Source organism: Anolis sagrei, chromosome 7 (assembly GCF_037176765.1).
Source record: "Anolis sagrei isolate rAnoSag1 chromosome 7, rAnoSag1.mat, whole genome shotgun sequence".
In the NCBI taxonomy this organism is placed as follows: domain Eukaryota; kingdom Metazoa; phylum Chordata; class Lepidosauria; order Squamata; family Dactyloidae; genus Anolis; species Anolis sagrei.
In genome coordinates, this window is record NC_090027.1 from 26,262,636 (window position 1) to 26,283,758 (window position 21,123).

Sequence of the window (21,123 nt, forward strand, 5' to 3'; positions counted from 1 at the left end):
CAGATGATAAACCTCTCTAGTTAACAGCTAGCAATAAGGGAACTAATCTCTGATAATTTCCTGTGCTGACATTAATCACTGTAAATATGGCAGTACTGGAGGCACCTTTGGTGGATATGATTCTTTAAAAACGTCAAGTGTCAAAACTGCAAGCTGTTAGGATTCTAACTGCTTTCCATTGCAAATGCTTTTAATAGTTTAATGATTTCTGTTCACAATTACACACAGCTATTGCAACAGTTAATCAATGGTTGCTTATAGAATGCTTGGCAAGTTGGTGGAATTAACTCTAATATGTGTTCATATTTTCTAGGAAGGAGTTCATGCAGCCCTGTGGAGCTATTGACATCCCTGACAGGCATTTTTGCTTGAAAGCTATGATGCAATCTTGGTTGCCATTCATTTCCAAAGTTAAACCCAAGCATATATTTTTGTGTGCTTAAAACTTCTTCTGCTTTGGAAAAGACTTTTGGTAAATATTATCTGCAAAGTTCAGGAACAAGACCAAGCCCCAGACAAGAAATATAACACAAAGGCTTTGATCCTCAAAGCAAATATATGATTTAAAATATATGTAGTAATGTCAGTGTGCAGCGCTAGTCCTACGTTCTTTGGGCAAGTAAATCCTTTCTTCTTCTGCAAGATAACTTCAGTACCTCCCTCTTGTAGTGACTATGGCTACTTCTACACAGTGAATTAATCTGGGGCAAGACAAGCATTTAACAAATCCAGTTGGCTTCGGAGTGCCTACACAGCCATCCTCGGAGCTGGCTGGAAGGTGCAACAGAGGCCATAAAAATACACACATTGCAGACTTATCAAAACCCAGGCTTAGTTTTACTCTACCTCCTTGGAGATACAGCTTCACATCACATGACATTTATTATAAGATATACATGGAGAAAAACACCTTTTACAGAGTAATGATTGGTACTGATGGTCTGGACTCCTGGCTGTGGCTGTGCAAAAAGTAGGGCTGGGCGGTTTCGTTTCGTTAATTCGTAATTCGTTAATAATTCGTTATTTTTTTCAATTACAAAATGATAACGAACCATTCTGGAGCAATTTTTTAAAAAAACGAATTTTTAAACACGTTTTGTAAATGCTTCGTATTTCGTTATTGTATTCGTTTCGTTATTGTTCTGAGGTCGTTTCGTTATTATTTCCGCATGTCTGGGGCAAGTTTTTTGTTTAATTAGTGAAAAAAAAATTATAATATCACACCAACAGTCAACAACAGAGGGAGAGGGAAGCTTCAGAAGTTTTTGGAGGTTTTTTAGCGTATTTCGCGGTCGCGTCCGCCATTAACGAATCGATTCGTTATTGTTTCGGAAATCGATTCGTTAATGTTTTGTAATTTTTTTTCACATTTACGAAATTTCGTAAATATCGAACTTTTTAAAAGGAAAATTTTGTAATTATTTTAAATATCGAAACAAAAAAACCCCCCAAATACAAATCGATTTTAGAAACAAATTTTTCCGTTGTTACCCAGGCCTAGCAAAAAGGTGACTTCAAGGATTGCCTTCTTTGTATTAGAAAGAATGCTTTGATGATGAAAATAACATGTTTTGGATCTCTAGAAGTCAGAACATATCCGTTTTCTCTTAGTGAGGATGAGGAAAGAGGGGGAAAGGAAATTTGTTTAGGGTATAACCAGTCCAGAGGACTGTTTATACCCTATACATTAATAAACTATACACACTAACCTTCAGTCATGCGCCGATACTTCTCCTTGTACATGAACCCAAACACCAGACAGCATCCTCTCCTCGGGAAACCAAGTTCTGCAAAATACGAAACAAAGTCTTTGTCAATTGGCAAAACTGCCAAATACTGAAGAGGCATTTGCACATATGTCTGGGGGAGTTATATGTATTCACAACATCCCAGGGCCAATTTGGAGTGTCAAACTATGATTTGGTCCTGGAATGGTCCTTACCACCAGACCTTGAGCTGCTATCTAGGCAAGAAGGAGCTATGACCTCTCAGCAGCACAGAACAGGAGAATGATGACCATTCTTACTGTCGCCCTCCTGTTCTCATCCTAACAGCTAGCATTGCGTGCAAAATGGCTGGTGGCCACTGCTCATTGCCCAGACTCATGTGTGAGGTGGAATCAGAGAGGTAGAGTTGTCCCCCTCCTTTTGCTAGTCACACTTCATGTGACAAGTGATTCCCACCAACTGCTTGATCGTCATGACAATGAGAACAATATGAGGATGGCAAGTTCCATCTCATGTTCCCAGGCTCTTCAATCATGGGGAATACAGAATACATATAAACAGTTGTATCTGATTCCAAATAAGAACCAACTCAACCACTTACATGGGCCCAGAGTCTGGATTTGCTCCCAAGTTTACAAATGTGCCAGATTGGGCTAATTTATTTATGTTCCAGAAATCCATTGTTTTCTGTTGTTTAGTTGAAATCAAACAGTGTTAAAGAGCACTACAATACCCTCAACCAGGTCTGGAAATCACTCACACATTTTCCTAGCTAGTATGACCATTCACTCTGGTGAGGTAGAACAATTCTTGAAGTCATAACTAATTAAAAAAAAACCTCTATTAAAAACACTAAAATCAGGACAGTAAATAAAGAGCAGCACTAAAAAAACAGGGGAATTCCATACAAGAATCAATCAGGGCCAGCTACCACCTTCCAACAAAGGATCCCCCAGGCAGCAATCAGCTAGGCTTTGAAGCTACAAGGCCATTAAATGCTAATTACGGTGGCTAATTGCAACATTCACACTTTCCTCCAACAGACAAGAGTTCTTTCTCCCACCCCTGGACATTCCACAGATATATAACTCCACTTGCCTAGTTTCCAACAGGTCTCACACCCTATGCCTGCCATAGATGTGGGTGAAGTGTCAGGAGAGAATGCTTCTGGAACATAGCCATAAGGCCCGGAAAACTCACAGCAACCCAGTGATTCTGGCCATGAAAGCCTTCAACAATACATAATAACTTTTCCAAGTCTTCACCCTACAAATGTGCTGTATCTGAAGGAATTCTACAACACCACGAGCACATGGCTATATTCTCCTCCTCACCCAAAACATGGAAAATGCTTTGTTATTTGCTTTATTTACCTATCTCAGCAGTAATACACAGCAGAAACCCCAGGTTTTAACAGCATGTTTTTATATGTCTATAATAGAAATGGACAATTATCATAATTGCAGAAAACATTACTTTACAATTGAACCCCTTGAACTGGAAATATTAATAAACTGCAGAATGAGACTGATATTGGATATCATCCCTTAAATTAGTAGAGAAAGGTATTTTTTGCAATATGCATCTGAGGTGAAACAGAAACACATACTTCTTGAGTTTATTTGTTGGCCTTTACTTTTGTGCTTTTTGATGGAACAACTTTAAGCATGGGGAAGATCAATTGAAATTCAGGCACAAACTTTGGTTTTGAGCTCTCGTACTAAGCCTGTTTCCTTGCCATCCCATTCTCTGGTGTCTTCAAGTGTGTATTTTGACTGTGATGAATCCTCAGTTATATGAACTGATGGTTGTACTAATCCTAACACTGATTCATCTGTCCCTTCCACCTGAAATGTGTATGGATTTTGAAAAACCCTCCAAAACAAATCCTGGTTTTATCAGTTCCCAACCAATTTGCACTTCCCAAAGGAAAGTTCTTTCTGAGTATTTGCTTAGAATGCTATATTTACACTGAGTGGGATGCCCAGTAAATCTCTGCTTTTCAATACATGCAAGTAATGAGAGCCCTATAATCTCCTTCACTTAGCAGACGGTGTGATAAAATAGAACATGGGACCTTGAAGGGGAAATAAATCTGTCTTCAGGCTCCGTGCCCTTTCAAAGCAAAACAGCTGGCCCATGAAGTGGCTGAACGCCAAGGCCTGGGGAAGTACATGCCTTTGATCTCTGGCTTTCTTCTAGGAGGTGCTGGCTATCAGTAAACAGGCAGAGAAATGGATCTAAGCATGGATTTTCCAAAGAGAGAGAAGCCCATCTGAGTGCATTTATGCACCTGTACCGCATGTGTGTATGCGTCTATATCTTGCAGCGCAGAAAAACACCTTGCAGAGTCTTCAAACAAACCGTCTTATGCCATAGTGGGAAGAATTAAGGCACCGTGTCCCTGAACGCTGCCTGCCTGTGGCCCAGACCTGAAGGACCGGGGCTTTCTCATTCTATACAGCCACGCGGATCAAAGTCCTTTTGAAGTTTGTTTAGTGTGCCTGTGGTCCTTTTTGTACTTAATGCTTCATTTGGAAAAAAAGAGAGACTTACTCGGTCTCAGGGCAAGGAAGAAATTATGCACACTCCAGACCCCAAACAACCTTTCACTACTGATCCCGGGTAAGCAGAAACTGGCTAAGTTAGCGGTCAGAAAAAGGCAACCTCTATATCAGTGGTTCTCAACCTTCCTAATGCCGCAAACACTTAATACAGTTCCTCACATTGTATTGACCCCCAACTATAAAATTATTTTCATTGCTACTTCACAACTGTAATTTTGCTACTGTTATGAACTGTAATGTAAATATCTGATATGCAGGATGTATTTTCATTCACTGAACTAAATTTGGCACAAATACCCCATACGCCGAATTTTGAATACTGGTTGGGGGGGGGGGAGATTGATTTTGTCATTTGGGAGTTGTAGTTTCTGGGATTTATAGACAACCTACAATCAAAGAGCATTCTGAACTCCACCGACAATGGAATTGAACCAAACGTGGGACATAGACCTCCAATGACCAACAGAAAATACTGGAAGTGATGGGGAGATATTGGAAAAATAGATATTTATTTATGCATATATTGTATGTACTTTACAAGCATTGAAATGTATAGAAAAATCAGGTTCTCTCTCTGTATTAGAAAGAATGCTGAAGGAGATCTGTGTCCAAGGCACGGGCAGGAGGGGGGGTGAACATTCCAGGAAGGGGGGGTGATAAGCCCGTCCTAGTAGCAACAGAGATAAGTAAAAAGTAAGGAGCCAATCCCCCTCCCTCCTGACAAGTCAAAGTAGGCCCCTTGATTGATGGATTTGAACTGTAAGCTGTATGCTGCTCTTTAGAAAGAAATACATAGACATGCCTTTTGCATGTTGGAAGATTGAATTTGGTATTCCTACGATGCTAAAGTGACGCAGATAATGATATCAATGTATGTAGAAGCATGTTTCTTTGTTTGCCTGCATTTGAAGAGTATAAAAGGCAGTCAACACCTTTATCAGACACTCTGGATGCTTTTGGACACAGCTCCACTCCAGGGTCCCAGCTGGAAATAAAGCTGTACTTTTCTTTTCTCCGGAAGAATCTCTCTTGATATTATCTCTCCTATTTGCTGCAACAGAAGGGTTTGGTGGGCATTGACTTTGAGTTTTGGAGTTGTAGTTCACCTATCTCCAGAGAGCACTGTGGCCTTAAACAATGATAGATCTGGACCAAACTTGGCATGGATACTAAATATGCCCAAATATGAAGACTTTTGGAGTTTGAGGAAAAAATAGACCTTGACATTTGGGAGTTGTAGTTGCTGGGATTTATAGTTCACCAACACTCAAAGAGCATTCTGAACCCCCCCCCCCATGATAGAATTGGGCCAGACTTTACACACAGTACCCCCATGACAAATAGAATATACTGTGTTTTCTGATGGTCTTTGGCGACCCCTCTGACACCCCCTCATGACCCCCAGGTTGAGAAACGCTGCTCTATATGCTCAAAGAAGATCTTCTTCTTTCAAGCCCTGATGGTGGACAGGGAGGAAAAAAATAGCTGCCACCAAAATATGATTAATGGGGAAATTATTCTCTTTTGTTGAAGTCAGACATAAAACTGGTGGCCAGTCACAGCTAAAATGGACTGCTGTGGTTGAAGTTTCTTTTATCATGTGTCTGACCTATCCTATTATTTGCTGGCATGAAACCATTATGAATCAGTGCGGAAAATGCTGATCAAACCAATTATAGACAGTTGTTGCTTAGAAGGAGTCTATTTTGCATAAATCACATTTTCTTTTAAACTGCAAGGTCAAGTATTGCAAAGCTGCCTTCCAAATTCCTCAGATCTCCTACAAAAGCAGAAAACTTTGTTGTCTCTATTAAGACATTAACTTTAGATTTTGCAGATTTTATTTGGGGGAATAAGTGGACAGATGAGGAAGCCAAGATGGTTTAATGGCTAGAGTGTTGAAACACAAAGAGAGAAAGCTAACTTCACAACTTCACTCCGCCATGATGTTTCAGTTGATCATCTTGGATATCTCAATTGGATGCCTATTGGCTATATTGGGGGACAAACTATTTACTACAGGTAGAAAGAACATTTGTAAATATTTAATCAGTGATAAAATGGATTGAATTGTGTGATTTTAATTGATGTTTTAATATTTGATGTTTTAATTGTTTTGGATTTTAATGCCTAGGTTTATTTATCAATGTGACGGCACGAGTGGCGGCACCTATGTGTAGAACTTTTAGTTGCAAAACTGTTGTATCATGCTTAATCCTGCCCCTTTTACCCTGCTTATGTATAGTTGTATGGATTGGTTACTTATAGCTGTCAATCAGTACTGTTTGGCTCCACCTCTTCCTGCAGGAGGGGAGTGCTTCCTTTCTTTTCATTCTGCCATCAGAGTTCCTACCATATGGATGTGAGTAAGAGACTTGACTCTGAAAGACCCTGATTTAAATTACCTCTTAGCACCAGTTCTGAGGTTTTTTACCCTTGAGACTGGTGCTTCATGTTCAGACCAACCGGAACGACATTGGAAGTCTCAAGCGCCTTCAAACCGGTTCTTTTGGCGCTAAAGGAAGATCCTGAGTCTTCAAAACATAGGCCATCTGAACTGGGGTTGTGGTTTGCTCCGGCATTCACAGTCATTGAGGAAAGAGGAAACTTGGTGAGGCTTCTCAGCTTCAAACACTTTGGACCCAGGACTAATTGAGACTGTAACGTATATTTTCCTTCATTCCTCCGAAGTTTCCAGCTCATTGCTTTAAGAAATAACTCTTTGTGATCAATAAAACTTATTTTGTGTTATTTACAGCGTTTTGGTTTTTTGAGAGTTCCAGTTTCCTATAGGAGGGCAAGAAGCAATCCCTTGGGGCAAAGTATGCCATGCCCATCCCTCCTTCATTAAGAATAATAGCCCCTAAGCGCGACGGCACAATTAATACGTATATTTATATGAGCGGGGCCTCTAGTGGCACAGTGGGTTAAACTGTTGAGCTGGTGAACTTGCTGACCGAAAGGTTGGCAGTTCAAATCCGGGGAGCAGGGTGAGCTCCCACTGTTGGGCCCAGCTTATGCCAACCTAGCAGTTCGAAAACATGCAAATGTGAGTAGATCAATAGGTACCACTTCAGAGGGAAGATAACCACGCTCCATGCAGTCATGCTGGCCACATGACCTTGGAAGTGTCTATGGACAATGCCGGTTCTCCGGCTTAAAAATGGAGATGAGCACCACCCCCCAGAGTTGGACAGGACTAGACTTAAATTCAGGGGAAACCTTTACCTTTACTTTTATATGTATATGTGACATTGAATTATTGCCTTTGTCAGGCCACTCTGAGTCCCCTTCAAGGTGAGAAGGGAAGGGTACAAATGTGGTAAATAAAGTTAAAAAAAAGTGAGTTCCCAAGTATTGGAAATTCCCAGCAAAGAGGACCTAGATGTGATGAGCGTTTCAGCTTCTCAATAATAACAGTCAACAGCATCAAACAGAACTTCTGTTTGTGCAAAAGAGAGGGGTAATTACACAATATATTTCACAATTAGCAGTAAGGTGAAGGGGGAGACTGATTTGTTTTGATCTGTCAGTGAAGTCACTATTTAGCAGGGCTGATAAAGTTGAGCTAATTGTGAGCTTTTTAATTACATTTTGATACCTTGGCAGTTCATTAGAGGCTTGATAAGGATCAATGGCATCATTACTCTCATATCTATAAAGCATAAATAACAGCTTGTTTACCTGTACTATATGCATATTAGCTAAAGATAGGACTCCTATCTTGGTGGTCCTCCGCTGGTTGGCCTTTTGAAAAGAATGCCAGAAAATATATATTTTAAAGCCATAATGCAGCTTCGTATAAGTGTCACTCTTACCATGCCATTTTGATGAGTTTCCAAAACACTCAAACTCTGAGCTTTTTGTCGCAAGCTGCAGTTCAGCATACCTTGCTTTCAGTGGTTACCCAAAAGGCTTTGCAAGATTGTGTGTTAATTTAACAAATGTATAAAATGCTCCATATTGAAGGTTTTGGTGTGGCAGTAAATTGATAAATGCAAGCACCACAATTGAAGAGAGATATTGACAAGCTGAAATGTGTCCAGAGGAGGGTGACTAAAATGATCAAGGGTTTGGAGAACAAACCCTATGAGAAGCGGCTTAAGGAGCTGGGCATGTTTAGCCTGAAGAAGAGAAGGCTGAGAGAAGTTATGATAGCCATGTATAAATATGTGAGAGGAAGTCACAGGGAGGAGGGAGCAAGCTTGTTTTCTGCTTCCATGGAGACTAGGACACGGAACAATGGATTCAAACTACAAGAAAGGAGATTCCATCTGAATATTAGGAAGAACTTCCTGACTGTGAGAGCCATTCAGCAGTGGAACTCACTGCCCTGGAGTGTGGTGGAAGCTCCTTCTTTGGAAGCTTTTAAACAGAGGCTGGATGGCCATCTGTCAGGGGTGCTTTGAACGCAATATTCCTGTTTCTTGGCAGGGGGTTGGACTGGATGCAGGGGCAGCTTGTCCATTACGCGATGTAAGCGGTCGCAGAACACTTTTTTTTTTTGCCAGGGGCGCAGAGGCGCCTCTGTAAATGTCCCTCGACTGCCACTTGAGGAGCGCCCCCTCAGCTCACAACAGCCCTAGCAGTCCGGGGGGAGCCTCGGCTTTCTTGCCTCACTGTCGGGCGATTCTCTTCCCAAAGGGGCCGGGCCCTTGAGCCTCGCCTATCCCCTCTTGTTCCTGCTCCACCTGGCCACCGGGTGCGCGAGCAGAGCCGGCGCTCAATCGTTCTCCGCGTTCAATCCCTTCCCCATGACCGGCTCCGTTTCCCGATCCCCCGGCGCTCCACCCGCCTCCTCTCCTCTCCCCAATCCGTGGGTGGGCAAAGGGGTGGAGCCGCCACGCCTGGCCCGCTTCGGGTCCAGAGGCGTGTCTGTAGACCCCAACGTACGCACCAAAAGTCGCCTCTTCTCCTGACTTTCTCTTCAGCCATTGGGACCAATAGAGAGAGAGACCCTCCAGCTGGAGGTATCTCCCACCTCCGCTCCCTCTTTTGTTTTTGCGCCTACCTTCAGGAAAGGTGGGCATCTCCACCTCTGCCTCTCTCTCTCTCGGTCCCAATGGCTGAGGAGAAAGTCAGGAGAAGAGGTGACTTTTGGTGCACACGCCGGGGTCTTCAGGCACGCCTCCGGACCCAAAGCGGGCCAGGCAAGGGAGCAAATGTGGCAAGGTGAACTATTACTGGGATGTATAGTTCACCTACAATCACCTACAACCAATGATGGAATTGAACCAAATATGGCACACAGAACTCCCACGACAAACAGAAAATATATATCAATGATTGATTGGGGGGGGGGGGGCAAAATACTGTTTGCTTACCATTGAAAATTACCTAGGGCCACCTCTGATTGGATGGCCCATGAAGTCTCTTCCAACTCTATGATTCTATGATTCTATATGTCAGACAATACAGGGTTAGTCAAAATGCATAGGCCAATAAGCCATTCAATTGAATGGCTTATTGGCCTATGCATTTTGACTAACCCTGTACAATAATAACCGTACCTCCATTGGAAAGGGTTCTTTATGAAGAGAATGAACATACTAAAGTCCTTGCTGTTTGTGGACTCTAAAGGAGTCTCAGATTTATGTGGAATTACTGTGGACTTTCCTTAATCTTAATGATTGGGTAGAATGGCAAGGACAATGATATGACAGTCACATCTATTCTTTCCTTTCCCCTTCTGAGCTTGAGATCTTCCATACCCAAAACACATACCCAACCTCCAAGTGATGGCACAGAATAGAATAACTGTTGCTTCTTCTTCTTTTATTTTATTTTTTGCTGAGACTTGGTTACATTTCCCTTTCTTGAGAATTTTACTGCTTCCTTTGAAGGAACTTAAGCCAAACCATGGAGGGCTCAAGGTTCCAATGAGCACCATACAAAGATGCAATGGCAAAGGAGTAGTAAAGGTTTATTAACATGATCATAATTTGTACTCCTATGCAGCTGTATCCCATCCTGAATGGTAATAAATGTTTAATAGCTCAATAATAACTGTTTAATAATTTTCTGAGTGCCTTCTTTCCTAATTGCAAGTTTATTAAAGAACAATAAACTTTATAATCTCTGTAAAGACATAATTGCAATTCCAACACTTATTTAATATTGAGTTAATCATATTACAACTAAGTTATTTTTCCATACATATTAAACATCAATTAGTTGTTTTAAACTATTGATTTGTATTTAATTAACTATGCTATTATATACCAATTAGTTTCTTATAAGAAATGCTAAAACAGCTGGTCCCCCAAATTAAATTTAAAACAGCACACTCACCCCCCATGTATTGAAAATGAATGGCACATTTATCATGTCAGGGATTCCTTCCAGAGTGATAAATATTCAGAAAATGTTGTAACAATGGTTGATTGTGCATTCATTACTGCGAGAAAGTTACTTAGGATGAGAAAGTTATTTATTTGTGGGTGTTTGTTTTTAAATGAAAAGGGGGGGGGGGCTGAGAGAGATGCAGATGATAATTTCTATCATAGTGAGATTTGAGAACAAGGAAAAGATGGCAACAACAAATCCTGCCATAACTTCATTGGGACTTAGAATCACAGAATCATAGAATCAAAGAGTTGGAAGAGACCTCATGGGCCATACAGTCCAACCCCCTGCCAAGAAGCAGGAATATTGCATTCAAATCACCCCTGACAGATGGCCATCCAGCTTCTGTTTAAAAGCTTCCAAAGAAGGAGCCTCCATCACACTCCGGGGCAGAGAGTTCCACTGCTAAACGGCTCTCACAGACAGGAAGTTCTTCCTCATGTTCAGATGGAATCTCCTTTCTTGTAGTTTGAAGCCACTGTTCCGTGTCCTAGTCTCCAGGGAAGCAGAAAACAAGCTTCCTCCCTCCTCCCTTCTCTTCTTCAGGCTAAACATACCCAGCTCCTTAAGCCACTCCTCATAGGGCTTGTTCTCCAGACACTTTATCGTTTTAGTCACCCTCCTCTACATTCCAGCTTGTCAATATCTCTCTTCAATTGTGGTGCCCAGAACTGGACACAATATTCCAGGGGTGGTCTAACCAAGGCAGAATAGAGGGGTAGCATTACTTCCCTAGATCTAGACACTATGCTCCTACTGATGCAGGCCAAAATCCTATTGGCTTTTTTTTGCCACCACATGACATTGTTGGCTCATGTTTAACTTGTTGTCCATGAGGACTCCAAGATCTTTTTCACATGTACTGCTCTCAAGCTAGGTGTCCCCCATTCTGTATCTTTGCATTTTGTTTTTTCTGCCTAAGTGGAGTATCTTGTATTTGTCACTGTTGAACTTCATTTTGTTAGTTTTGGTCCATCTCTCTAATCTTTCAAGATCATTTTGAATTCTGCTCCTGTCCTCTGGAGTATTGGCTCTCCCTCCCAATTTGGTGTCATCTGCAAACTTGATGATCATGCCTTCTAGCCCTTCATCTAAGTCATTAATAAAGATGTTGAGCAGGACCGGGCACAGGACGGAACCCTACTGATGGCACTCCACTTGTCATTTCTTTCCAGGATGAAGAGGAAGCATTGGTGAGCACCCTCTGGGTTCGTCCATTTAACCAATTACTGATCCACCTCACTGTAGTTTTACCTAGCCCACATTGGACTAGTTTGTTTGCCTTTAGTTGCTGTTGCTTCCACCATTATAGATGTGTTCTAGACAGTGTCCTCAGTCAAATCTCCTTGACTTCAAATGATGCACTTTCAAGGTGCCATACAGGACTCTTCCCTGACAATAGCAAACATTGCTAGGTTGCGTCAGTCAAAATAAACTGCATAACTGATAAGCAGATTTCATCTATTTCCTTTCCATCCATTTACTGTATCCTATATACTGTTAGCAAAGTCATCCCCTGAGTACCAATCTTTACATAGCAAAAATGATCCCCTTCGTACATAAGGGGAAAAACTGAACCAACTGCTGGGGAAATCTAAATGTTTGCAAAAGTACTGTACACAAACTCTTTAGGGAGGAACTAGCTGAGCTAGCAAACACATATATTCACACACACACATCCCAAAATAGCCCAGTGAAGAGTGAACATACTCCATAGCTGCTGAATACTGTGTTGGGGTGGAGATAATAATAATAATAATAATAATAATAATCTATATAAATAAAAATGTAAAGTTCATTTGTGGGATTAACATAACTCAAAAACTACTGGATGAATTGACACCAAATTTGGACACAATACATATATCAGGCCAACGAGTGACCATCACTCATAAAACACTGAAAATCATAGCAGAAGAGACTTAAAAGCAAAATAATAAAAAATACATTACGAGGCATGCACAAAACCACATATATACACATAGACAAAATTATACACACACACCAAACACATATACAGGCAGGGCCACAGCAACGCATGGCAGGAGATGGCTAGTAATAATAATAATAATACTTTATTTATACCCCACCTCCATCTCCCCCAAGGGGACTCAGGGCAGCTTACATGAGGCCACACCCATCAATACAGCAAACACAATATAAAAGCATAACAAAACCAGAAAATAAAATACACAAAATGCAAAACCAATATAATAGGCAACACAGCAATATAAAATCAAACATTAAAACACAAAAGATTACACTGGGCAGAGCCAAATTCAAAGTTAAAATTTTAAAACACTGGGAGATAGGACAATGTAAATTATCAGGGAGGGGATCCGGGGATGAGGAAGGATTTAATTGCACGAATCATAAAATAAAGTGCTTCTGAAGTCATTGTATGCAAAGTTTGATCAGGGAGTATCTTACATTCAATCACTGAAGGCACATTGGAATAGCCAAGTTTTCAGGCTCCTCCTGAAGATTGTCAATATCTCTGGGGAGCGAATTCCAGAGCTGGGGGGCCACCACAGAGAAGGCCCTCTCTCTCGTCCTCACAAGTTGCACTTGTGATGCGGGCAGGAGCGAGAGAAGAGCCTCTCTGGAAGATTGAAGAGGTCATGTGGGTTCGTAGACGGAAATGCGGTCGTGCAAGTAGGTCCCAAACCGTTCAGGGCTTTGTAGGTCAAAACCTGCACCTTGAATTGGGCCTGGAAAATAAATGGCAGCCAGTGGAGCTCCTTAAACAGGAGAGTTGACTGCTCTCTGAAATTTGCACCAGGGCTGCCGCCCGTTGGACCAACTGGAATTTCCAGGCCATCTTCAAGGGCAGCCCCACGTAGAGTGCATTGCAATAGTCCAATCTAGAGGTAACTAAGGCATGGACCACCGTGGCCAAATCCGACTTCACGAGGTATGGTCGCAGCTGGCACACGAGCTTCAATTCTACGAAGGCCCTCCCAGTCACCGCCAATACCTGAGCTTCAAGCGTTAGCGCTGAGGACACCCAGAGATGAGCACAAATGCAAGGGAAGTAGAATATAAGAAGTTATCCTGGAGGAAAGTACAGCTGTCTTGCAGAATCTTGAAAGCCTTAGTTGAAATGCAAATGGGTGAACAGGCTCATTGATAAAGCAAGCTCAATACAACTTTAAGTATGGTTGCATGGAAACTCCTTTAATGCTAGCCTTTGCATTCATATCTCACTACACAATTTTCCACCAATAAAGTATTGATACAGGACTAAATTAGAATCATTCAAATCATATCAATCTTATTTTGGGGCTAACTCTGTAATTGGTACACAGATCTGTTTTAGAGGATTGGAGAAGAAAAGGAGCAATTGAAATCAATGCACAGTGCATCATAAAAATTCAGATTCCACTGCTGCCACTGGTCCATCTAGCATAGCATCCTGTTCCCATAGTGAAAATGGTCTCAGATAACTATGAGAAGCCCACATTTGGGGGGTGAATATAGCAGCTGGTCTTGAGACTATGACCATTGGTCATTGATACTCACTGTACTCTGACTCAAGAAGCAAGAGAAGGAAATCCAGAATTCCAACATGTATGACGGTTCCGGCCCAGTGTATCTGTCCGAACGGATCTCCCTCTACGTCCCACCCCGGAGCCTAAGATCTTCTGGGGAGGTCCTGCTCTCAACCCCGCCTCTATCACAGGTGAGATTGGCGGGGACGAGGAGCAGGGCCTTCTCGGTGGTGGCCCCCCGCCTGTGGAATTCACTCCCTGGGGAAATCAGATCTGCAACTTCGCTCCTTTCTTTCAGGAAAAAACTAAAAACATGGATCTGGGACCAGGCATTTGGACAAGTGGGCAAATAAAGAAAGAACTTCATTGATGGCTAGGAAATGACTAACGGATTGGACATGTGGAACTCTGGAAATGAAACGCTGATTATAAGAATGACTTTTATATGATGTTTTTATATGATGTTTTATATAATGTCTTATGTACCGGTTGTTGATGTTTTAATTGTGATAATCATTTTAATTACATTTTTGTATATTTGTTCTTTTGTATATTTTTGTATATTGTGTGTAATTTTGTATAGGCATCGAATTCTGCCTTTTTTGTAAGCCGCCCTGAGTCCCCCTCCGGGGATTGAGAAGGGCGGGGTAAAAGTACCAGAAATAAATAAGAAATAAAATAAATAAATGACAATGTTGCTACTCTCCACTGTCCTCTTCAAACAACTTGGTGACTTTTCTCCATTTTGTTGCACTAACATTCACATGTTTCCTTCAACCTCTCCAAACCAATACACCAACTTTTACGTGTTACCTAAGTCTTCTCCCATTGTACAGCAGACAATATTCTGTGGTTTCATTGTAAGACATTTGTAGCACCCAAGTACATTCAAAGGGGTTGTGTAGGATCAGTATATTACTTTTGATTGTTAGATGTTGAAACTCTTGCTTTTGTAGCACAGTTTCCAACCGTTTCTTTTGTCATTCTAGAATATACTGGCTATGACAATTGGCTTCATCAGGTTATATTATGAGAGCGACCGCAGAGATGCTGAAAGCAGGATGATGATGAACATGTCTACAAAGAACATTCAGAGGCTCAAGTTTTGAATTCCAGTCTGAATTCATAAAAGCTTTATTACATTGGGTTTCTTCCACTCCCCCTTGTCTGAGAGATTCTTCACTTCCCCTCCTGTTGTCGAATGGCTGTTAAACAGCTGCCGCCGTTTCCCATCTTGGGGGAACTCGCTCCTTCGCCCATTATCATTTTGTGTATTACTTTGCGAAGCTGCAATGCTGTTTTAGGCCCTTCGAGATAAAAATGTGTCCTATAAATGTGAGTTATTATTATTAAAATCCGTGCCAGGTTAATTTGTAAAAATATGTTTGAAAAACAAAAAAGAAAAAAAAAGACCTTCCTGATAAGCACATGAGCATATTACTGCTTGAAATATGAATGAAGTGGGGAGGAAATCGGTTTTAAACACTTTAGTTGTGGCGCATTTTACTCCGTAGTGTGCTTGCCTTTATAAACCTATTCATTTTGCTATGTACTTGCAAACCCTGTCATCCATTTATTGCACAAATAAAATCTTAAAAGCACAGGATTAGTTGAGTGTGTCCCTGTGGGACTACAATTGGGCTTTAAAGGATCCATCATTGGTGCTAAGCAGATGGAACAGAGATTGTTCCCAGCTCATCCTGCTCCATATCCTAAAATGGAAGGAGTAAATGTTTTCTGTGCTTCCATCAAGCCATATGCACCAGACATTGAAATTTCAAAGGCAGAAGAGGAACGGAATGAGTTGGGAGGGAGAAAAAAAAAATAAGCAGGCAAGTTAAGTTTGGTTTCTTATTAGGACAGAGTAACCAATGGATGTGAGAGCTGGACAATAAGGAAGACTGAGCAAAGGAAGAGAGATGCTTTTGAACTGTGGTGTTGGAGGGAAATTCTGAGAGTGCCTTGGATCAAACCAGTCCATACTCCAGGAAATAATGCCCGGCTGCTATCTGGATATGGCGGCAAAAAAGCCAATGGGATTTTGGCCTGCATCAATAGGAGCATTGTGTCTAGATCTAGGGAAGTCATGCTCCCCATGCTCACACCTGGAATATTGTGTCCAATTCTGGACACCACAATTGAAGAGAGAGAGATATTGAGAAGGTGGAATGTGTCCAGAGGAGGGCAACTAAAATTATCAATGGTCTGGAGAACAAGCCCTATGAAGAGCAGCTTGAAGAGCTGGATATGTTTAGCCTGAAGAGAAGGCTGAGAGGAGATACGATAGCCATGTATAAATATGTGAGAGGAAGTCACAGGGAGGAGGGAGGAAGCTTATTTTCTGCTTCCCTGGAGACTAGGACAAGGAACAATGGCTTCAAACTACAAGAAAGGAGATTCCATCTGAACATTAGGAAGAACTTCCTGACTGTGAGAGCCGTTCTGCAGTGGAACTCTCTGCCCCGGAGTGTGGTGGAGGCTCCTTCTTTGGAAGCTTTTAAACAGAGGCTGGATGGCCATCTGTCAGGGGTGCTTTGAATGCAATATTCCTGCTTCTAGGCAGGGGGTTGGATTGGATGGCCCATGAGGTCTCCAACTCTATGATTCTATGAGACTGGATGGCCATCTGTCAGGGGTGCTTTGAATGCATTGTTTGGGATTGGCGTATTTTAACTAATTTGGTTAACAACAAGCCACAGTTCTCCAGCTTTGACTGTAACATGGACCTGTGGTTTGCTCTAAATGTGGAAATGTTGATCTTTTCTTTCATGCCCACCCACCTTCAGTGGTCCAGCCAGACAGAGATATTTCAGATAGAGTTCCGTGGATCTGTAGTGCTGTCCTCCCTCAGAGAATTCTTTGAGAACTTCAGGGCTGTTTTCCCTCTGTTTGCTGTGAGGCTGAGAGGCTGTGAGCTCTCAGCCAGAGCCTTGGGACCTTTCCCCTGGAATTCCTTTTTTTGTTTCCCCGGATGTTTTTGAGAAAAGAAGCTTTTCTATGGGACGAGCTAGTCTACATCCTATAGTTTAGCTTCCTTGTGAGAGACTGCCCCAAAAATGGCTCCCTGAACAAAAAGCTTAATTATGATGGACAGGAGGCCTGCCCTATGACTGCAAACAGATAAAAGAAAGAAAATAAAGTTGGAGCTCCTGGTACAGCCATACCAGCACAGGCAAGACAGAATTATTACAAGGGTGGGCAATGGTCTCATCTTCCACACCTAGCTACATCCCTATCAGAGTTCCTTTCTGTATACCTCTTGTTTCTTAGTGATCTGTTTTGATCTTTTTAACTGACACTCACCACTTAAAGTCATCATAGTCTGAATGAGCCAGGTTGCCAGCCAGGGCACTGAGTGTCAATACATGCAAACCAGGGACTAGTATTCTAATGCTTAACTTACAAGGAGGATTCTAGTATGTCCTGCTGTTTTCAGAGGAAATATCTGCTGAGCCATCCCTAAGAAAGGAAAGCAGAGAGCATATGTCTGGATAGGAGCAGCCATGGAAACTGTAACAGGTCCCCTCAGTGGATGCTATTTGTCCCAGGTCACTGGGTTTGATTCCTTATCAAAAGACGCCGCTGTCAAGGCAGTCTGTCTCAACAGAAGGAGGTAAGATGACCACAGGCCTCCCTCTGCTTCACCGCAGGAGTGGGTCGCATCTGCCTCATTCACAGTTGAGTGGTGGCATTTCGCCAGCCAATATGGACTGTGTCTACCCTGAAAACCTTTTCAACTCTACCAAGGCAGAAATAATATGGACAGAGCAGCCTCTGCAGACAGGATGCATGCTAGCTTCTTGCTCTGTCCATCTGCTACAATTCTCTCTCCACTACATCCTAACCCCCTGCCAGCTTTATTTTTTGCATGCCCGGCCTCTCCGATGCCTCTGAGCTGTCTGCTTGGCAGCTCAGTCCCAAACTTGAGTTGCACTGGGAGTCGCCTGACAAAGCTTCGAACATCGTGGATATCTCCCTAGCTACTTCCTTCCTGTAGTTCAGCACAAGATCTGGCATGAAAGATTCTACGACTCAGCTAAATAATGTCAGCTGTGGTCCCAAAATGTACCATATCTACTGGGAAAGCATATGTGCCCACACACACATACTCGGTACAACAAAGCAGCTTTTCTAGCACCCCAGGGGTCCCAAACAAGGGGAGGGAACCCAGTTCCTTGCAACCACCCACCATAAATGGGTTGTCATTATCTCTGGAATAAGGGGTGGTGGTTAGTAACTAAGGTTAGGACAGGTAGATTTGCGAAATCTGCTAACATTCAGGTTTTGCTTTTTGCACCTCAGTTCCATGTCAATTTACTGTGTATACTCGAGTATAAAGGTAAAGGTAGTCCCCTGACATTAAGTCCAGTCATGTCTGACTCTGGGGTGTGGTGCTCATCTCCATTTCTAAGCCGAAGAGCCAGCGTTGTCCGTAGACACCTCCAAGGTCATGTGACCGGCATGACTGCATGGAGCGCCGTTACCTTCCCGCCGGAGCGGTACCTATTGATCTACTCACATTTGCATGTTTTCGAACTGCTAGGTTGGCAGAAGCTAGGGCTGACAGCGGAAGCTCACGCCGCTCTCGGGATCGAACCTGCGACCTTTCAATCAACAAGCTCAGCAGCTCAGTGCTTTAACCCACTGCGCCACCGGGGGCTCCAAGTATAAACCAGCCTAAATATAAGCCGAGGCACCCAATTTTACCACAAAAAAACCTGGGAAAACTGATTGACTCGAGTATAAGCTGAGGATGGGAAATGCAGCAGCTACTGGTAAATTTCAAAATAAAAATGGGTATCAATAAAATTACATTAATTGAGGCATCAAGAAGTTAAATGTTTTTGAATATTTACATAAAACTAAAATTTAAGATAATACTCTCCAACTCTGATTAAACCATTATTCTAACCTTCTTTAATGTAAATGTGCTTAAGTATCCTTCCAATAATAATAAAGAGAAGAAAATCATAAATGTTTTCTACCTGTAGAGAAGCTTCGTTTCTTACAAAGTCCGGGGGGAAACAGTCCCAAAAGCTCTGGCTGGGGAATTTAGAGCCACACAGCTTTAAGAACAGCCTCTAAAGAAAGGCTTTTAAGAGAAACAGCTTTACAGCACAACCCTTGTTGGGGTTGGAGAAACCGACCTACAACTTTCGTGGGAAAAATCTTAAGGACTCCAGCTGGAAATTCTTCAGAGCCTTGGCTGGTAGGTCTACTCGGGTACCCAAGAAGCAATTTGGAGCTGGGAGTAGGACCCACACCAGCAAAGCCTAGAAAAGCCTAAGGAGGGGTCAAAAAGGATTTTCCTCGTAAAGGAAAGAAATAGTTCTCCAAGCAAGTTGCCTGTCCATTGTAGACAAGTTAAGAAGCATTTGTTTGATTTGTTGAAGATCTAAGATTGTTTGTTGAAGACCTAAAGAACTTTGTTAAACTTTTAAGCTTCTAAAGACTTTGTATAGGAAAACCCACAGGGCCTCTCATCCGAGGCACCCCGGCTTCCCACTGGGCAGAAAGAGCACATTCTGTTCAAAAGCCAATTGCTATAGGCCCAGCGCACGACAGCACAGTACTTGCTATTCACTGGCAGTCTCCCATCCAAATATTAACTAGAGCTGACCCTGCTTAGTTTCCAAGATCAGGCAGGATATGGCGTCTTTAGGGAAAATGGACTGAATTCCAATTGTAAAAGTTGGTCAGGTCTCTGTTCATTTCCAGGAGGTACGGATTCAGGAAATGCATTGCCATAAACAAAACAAAGTACATAGTGGAGCATATTCCACAATTACTTGCTATAATCCCAGTTGTCACAATGTAGTCAATGTTCTAGTTTGTTCTCCTCCCTCCCACACACACACTTTCTGCCCTATAAATGAAAAGATCTCCTTTATGCTACACAACCTATTTGCATACATTTTGTTGTATAATTCGAAGATGCCGTGGCATTCTGAGAAGGGAAACCCCACAGACCTCCTATTACTCAGAAATCGTGCTCCAGCTTCGCAAAGGCCATTACCACTTGGTATCTTATAATTAAATTGTTTTTGCTGGTTACCTCACAGCATGCCTACATTTTTTACTCATCTAAGGACTTTGTGTGTGTGTTTTTAAAAAACCAGTTTCATTATATTTGCCCTATTATATCTTTTTGCATCTAAAAGCATCTTGGCACTTTCACAAACACTTTGCTTGTCTTCCTTCTTTCCAAATAATTTTGGTGATGGTAGTGGAGTTCACCAAGGTGCCGGCCAAAGGGCAACCTCTTTCTCGGTGCTGCTGGCCATTTGCTTGTCCTCTTTTTGAGTCTCCAGTTCTCAGTACCACTCAAGGGCAAAAGACCGAATAAGTGGAAGTTCTCTCTTTTTCTTATTTTTCTGTTCCTGTTTTCTTTCCATTTTCCATCTCTTTTAGTGTGATAGTCAAATTTGAGAACACAGAAATGCTGGACCACTCAAACAACTACCATGTCACACTACACCAGTGGTTTTCAACCTGGGGTCCTCAGATGTGTTTAGCCTTCAACTCCCAGAAATCCTAACAGCTGCTAAACTGGCTGGGATTTCTGGGAGTTGTAGGCCAAAAACATCTGGGGACCCCAGGTTGAGAACCACTGGAATACACAGAGAAGCCATTGAAATCCAAAAGCATGTAGACAATTTCAACAGAAAGGAAGAAACCATGAAAATGAACAAAATCTGGCTATCAGTATTTTTAAAAAACTATAAAATCATTATAGAATCATAGAGTTGGAAGAGACCTCATGGGCCATCCAGCCCAACCCCCTGCCTAGAAACAGGAATATTGCATTCAAAGCACCCCCGACAGATGGCCATCCAGCCCCTGTTTAAAAGCTTCCAAAGAAGGAGCCTCCACCACACTCCAGGGCAGAGAGTTCCACTGCTGAACGGCTCTCACAGTCAGGAAGTTCTTTCTCATGTTCAGATAGAATCTCCTTTCTTGTAGTTTGAAGCCATTGTTCCTTGTCCTAACCTC

At 42.2% G+C, this 21,123-nt stretch overlaps 1 protein-coding gene across 3 annotated transcripts in view; it reads right to left on the reverse strand.

The window, feature by feature from the left end:
• The window catches only part of KIRREL3 (kirre like nephrin family adhesion molecule 3), a 952,985-nt gene that overhangs the window by 414,403 nt on the left and 517,459 nt on the right, over nt 1-21,123 (reverse strand). For 2 of the 3 annotated variants that reach the window (XM_060787106.2, XM_060787107.2), the window contains exon 2: nt 1,710-1,787. The exons of the other annotated variant lie outside the window; for it this stretch is intronic. In XM_060787106.2, the coding sequence (XP_060643089.1) occupies nt 1,710-1,787 (78 nt within the window). The remainder of the gene's footprint in view (nt 1-1,709; nt 1,788-21,123) is intronic. 3 annotated transcript variants of the gene reach the window in all.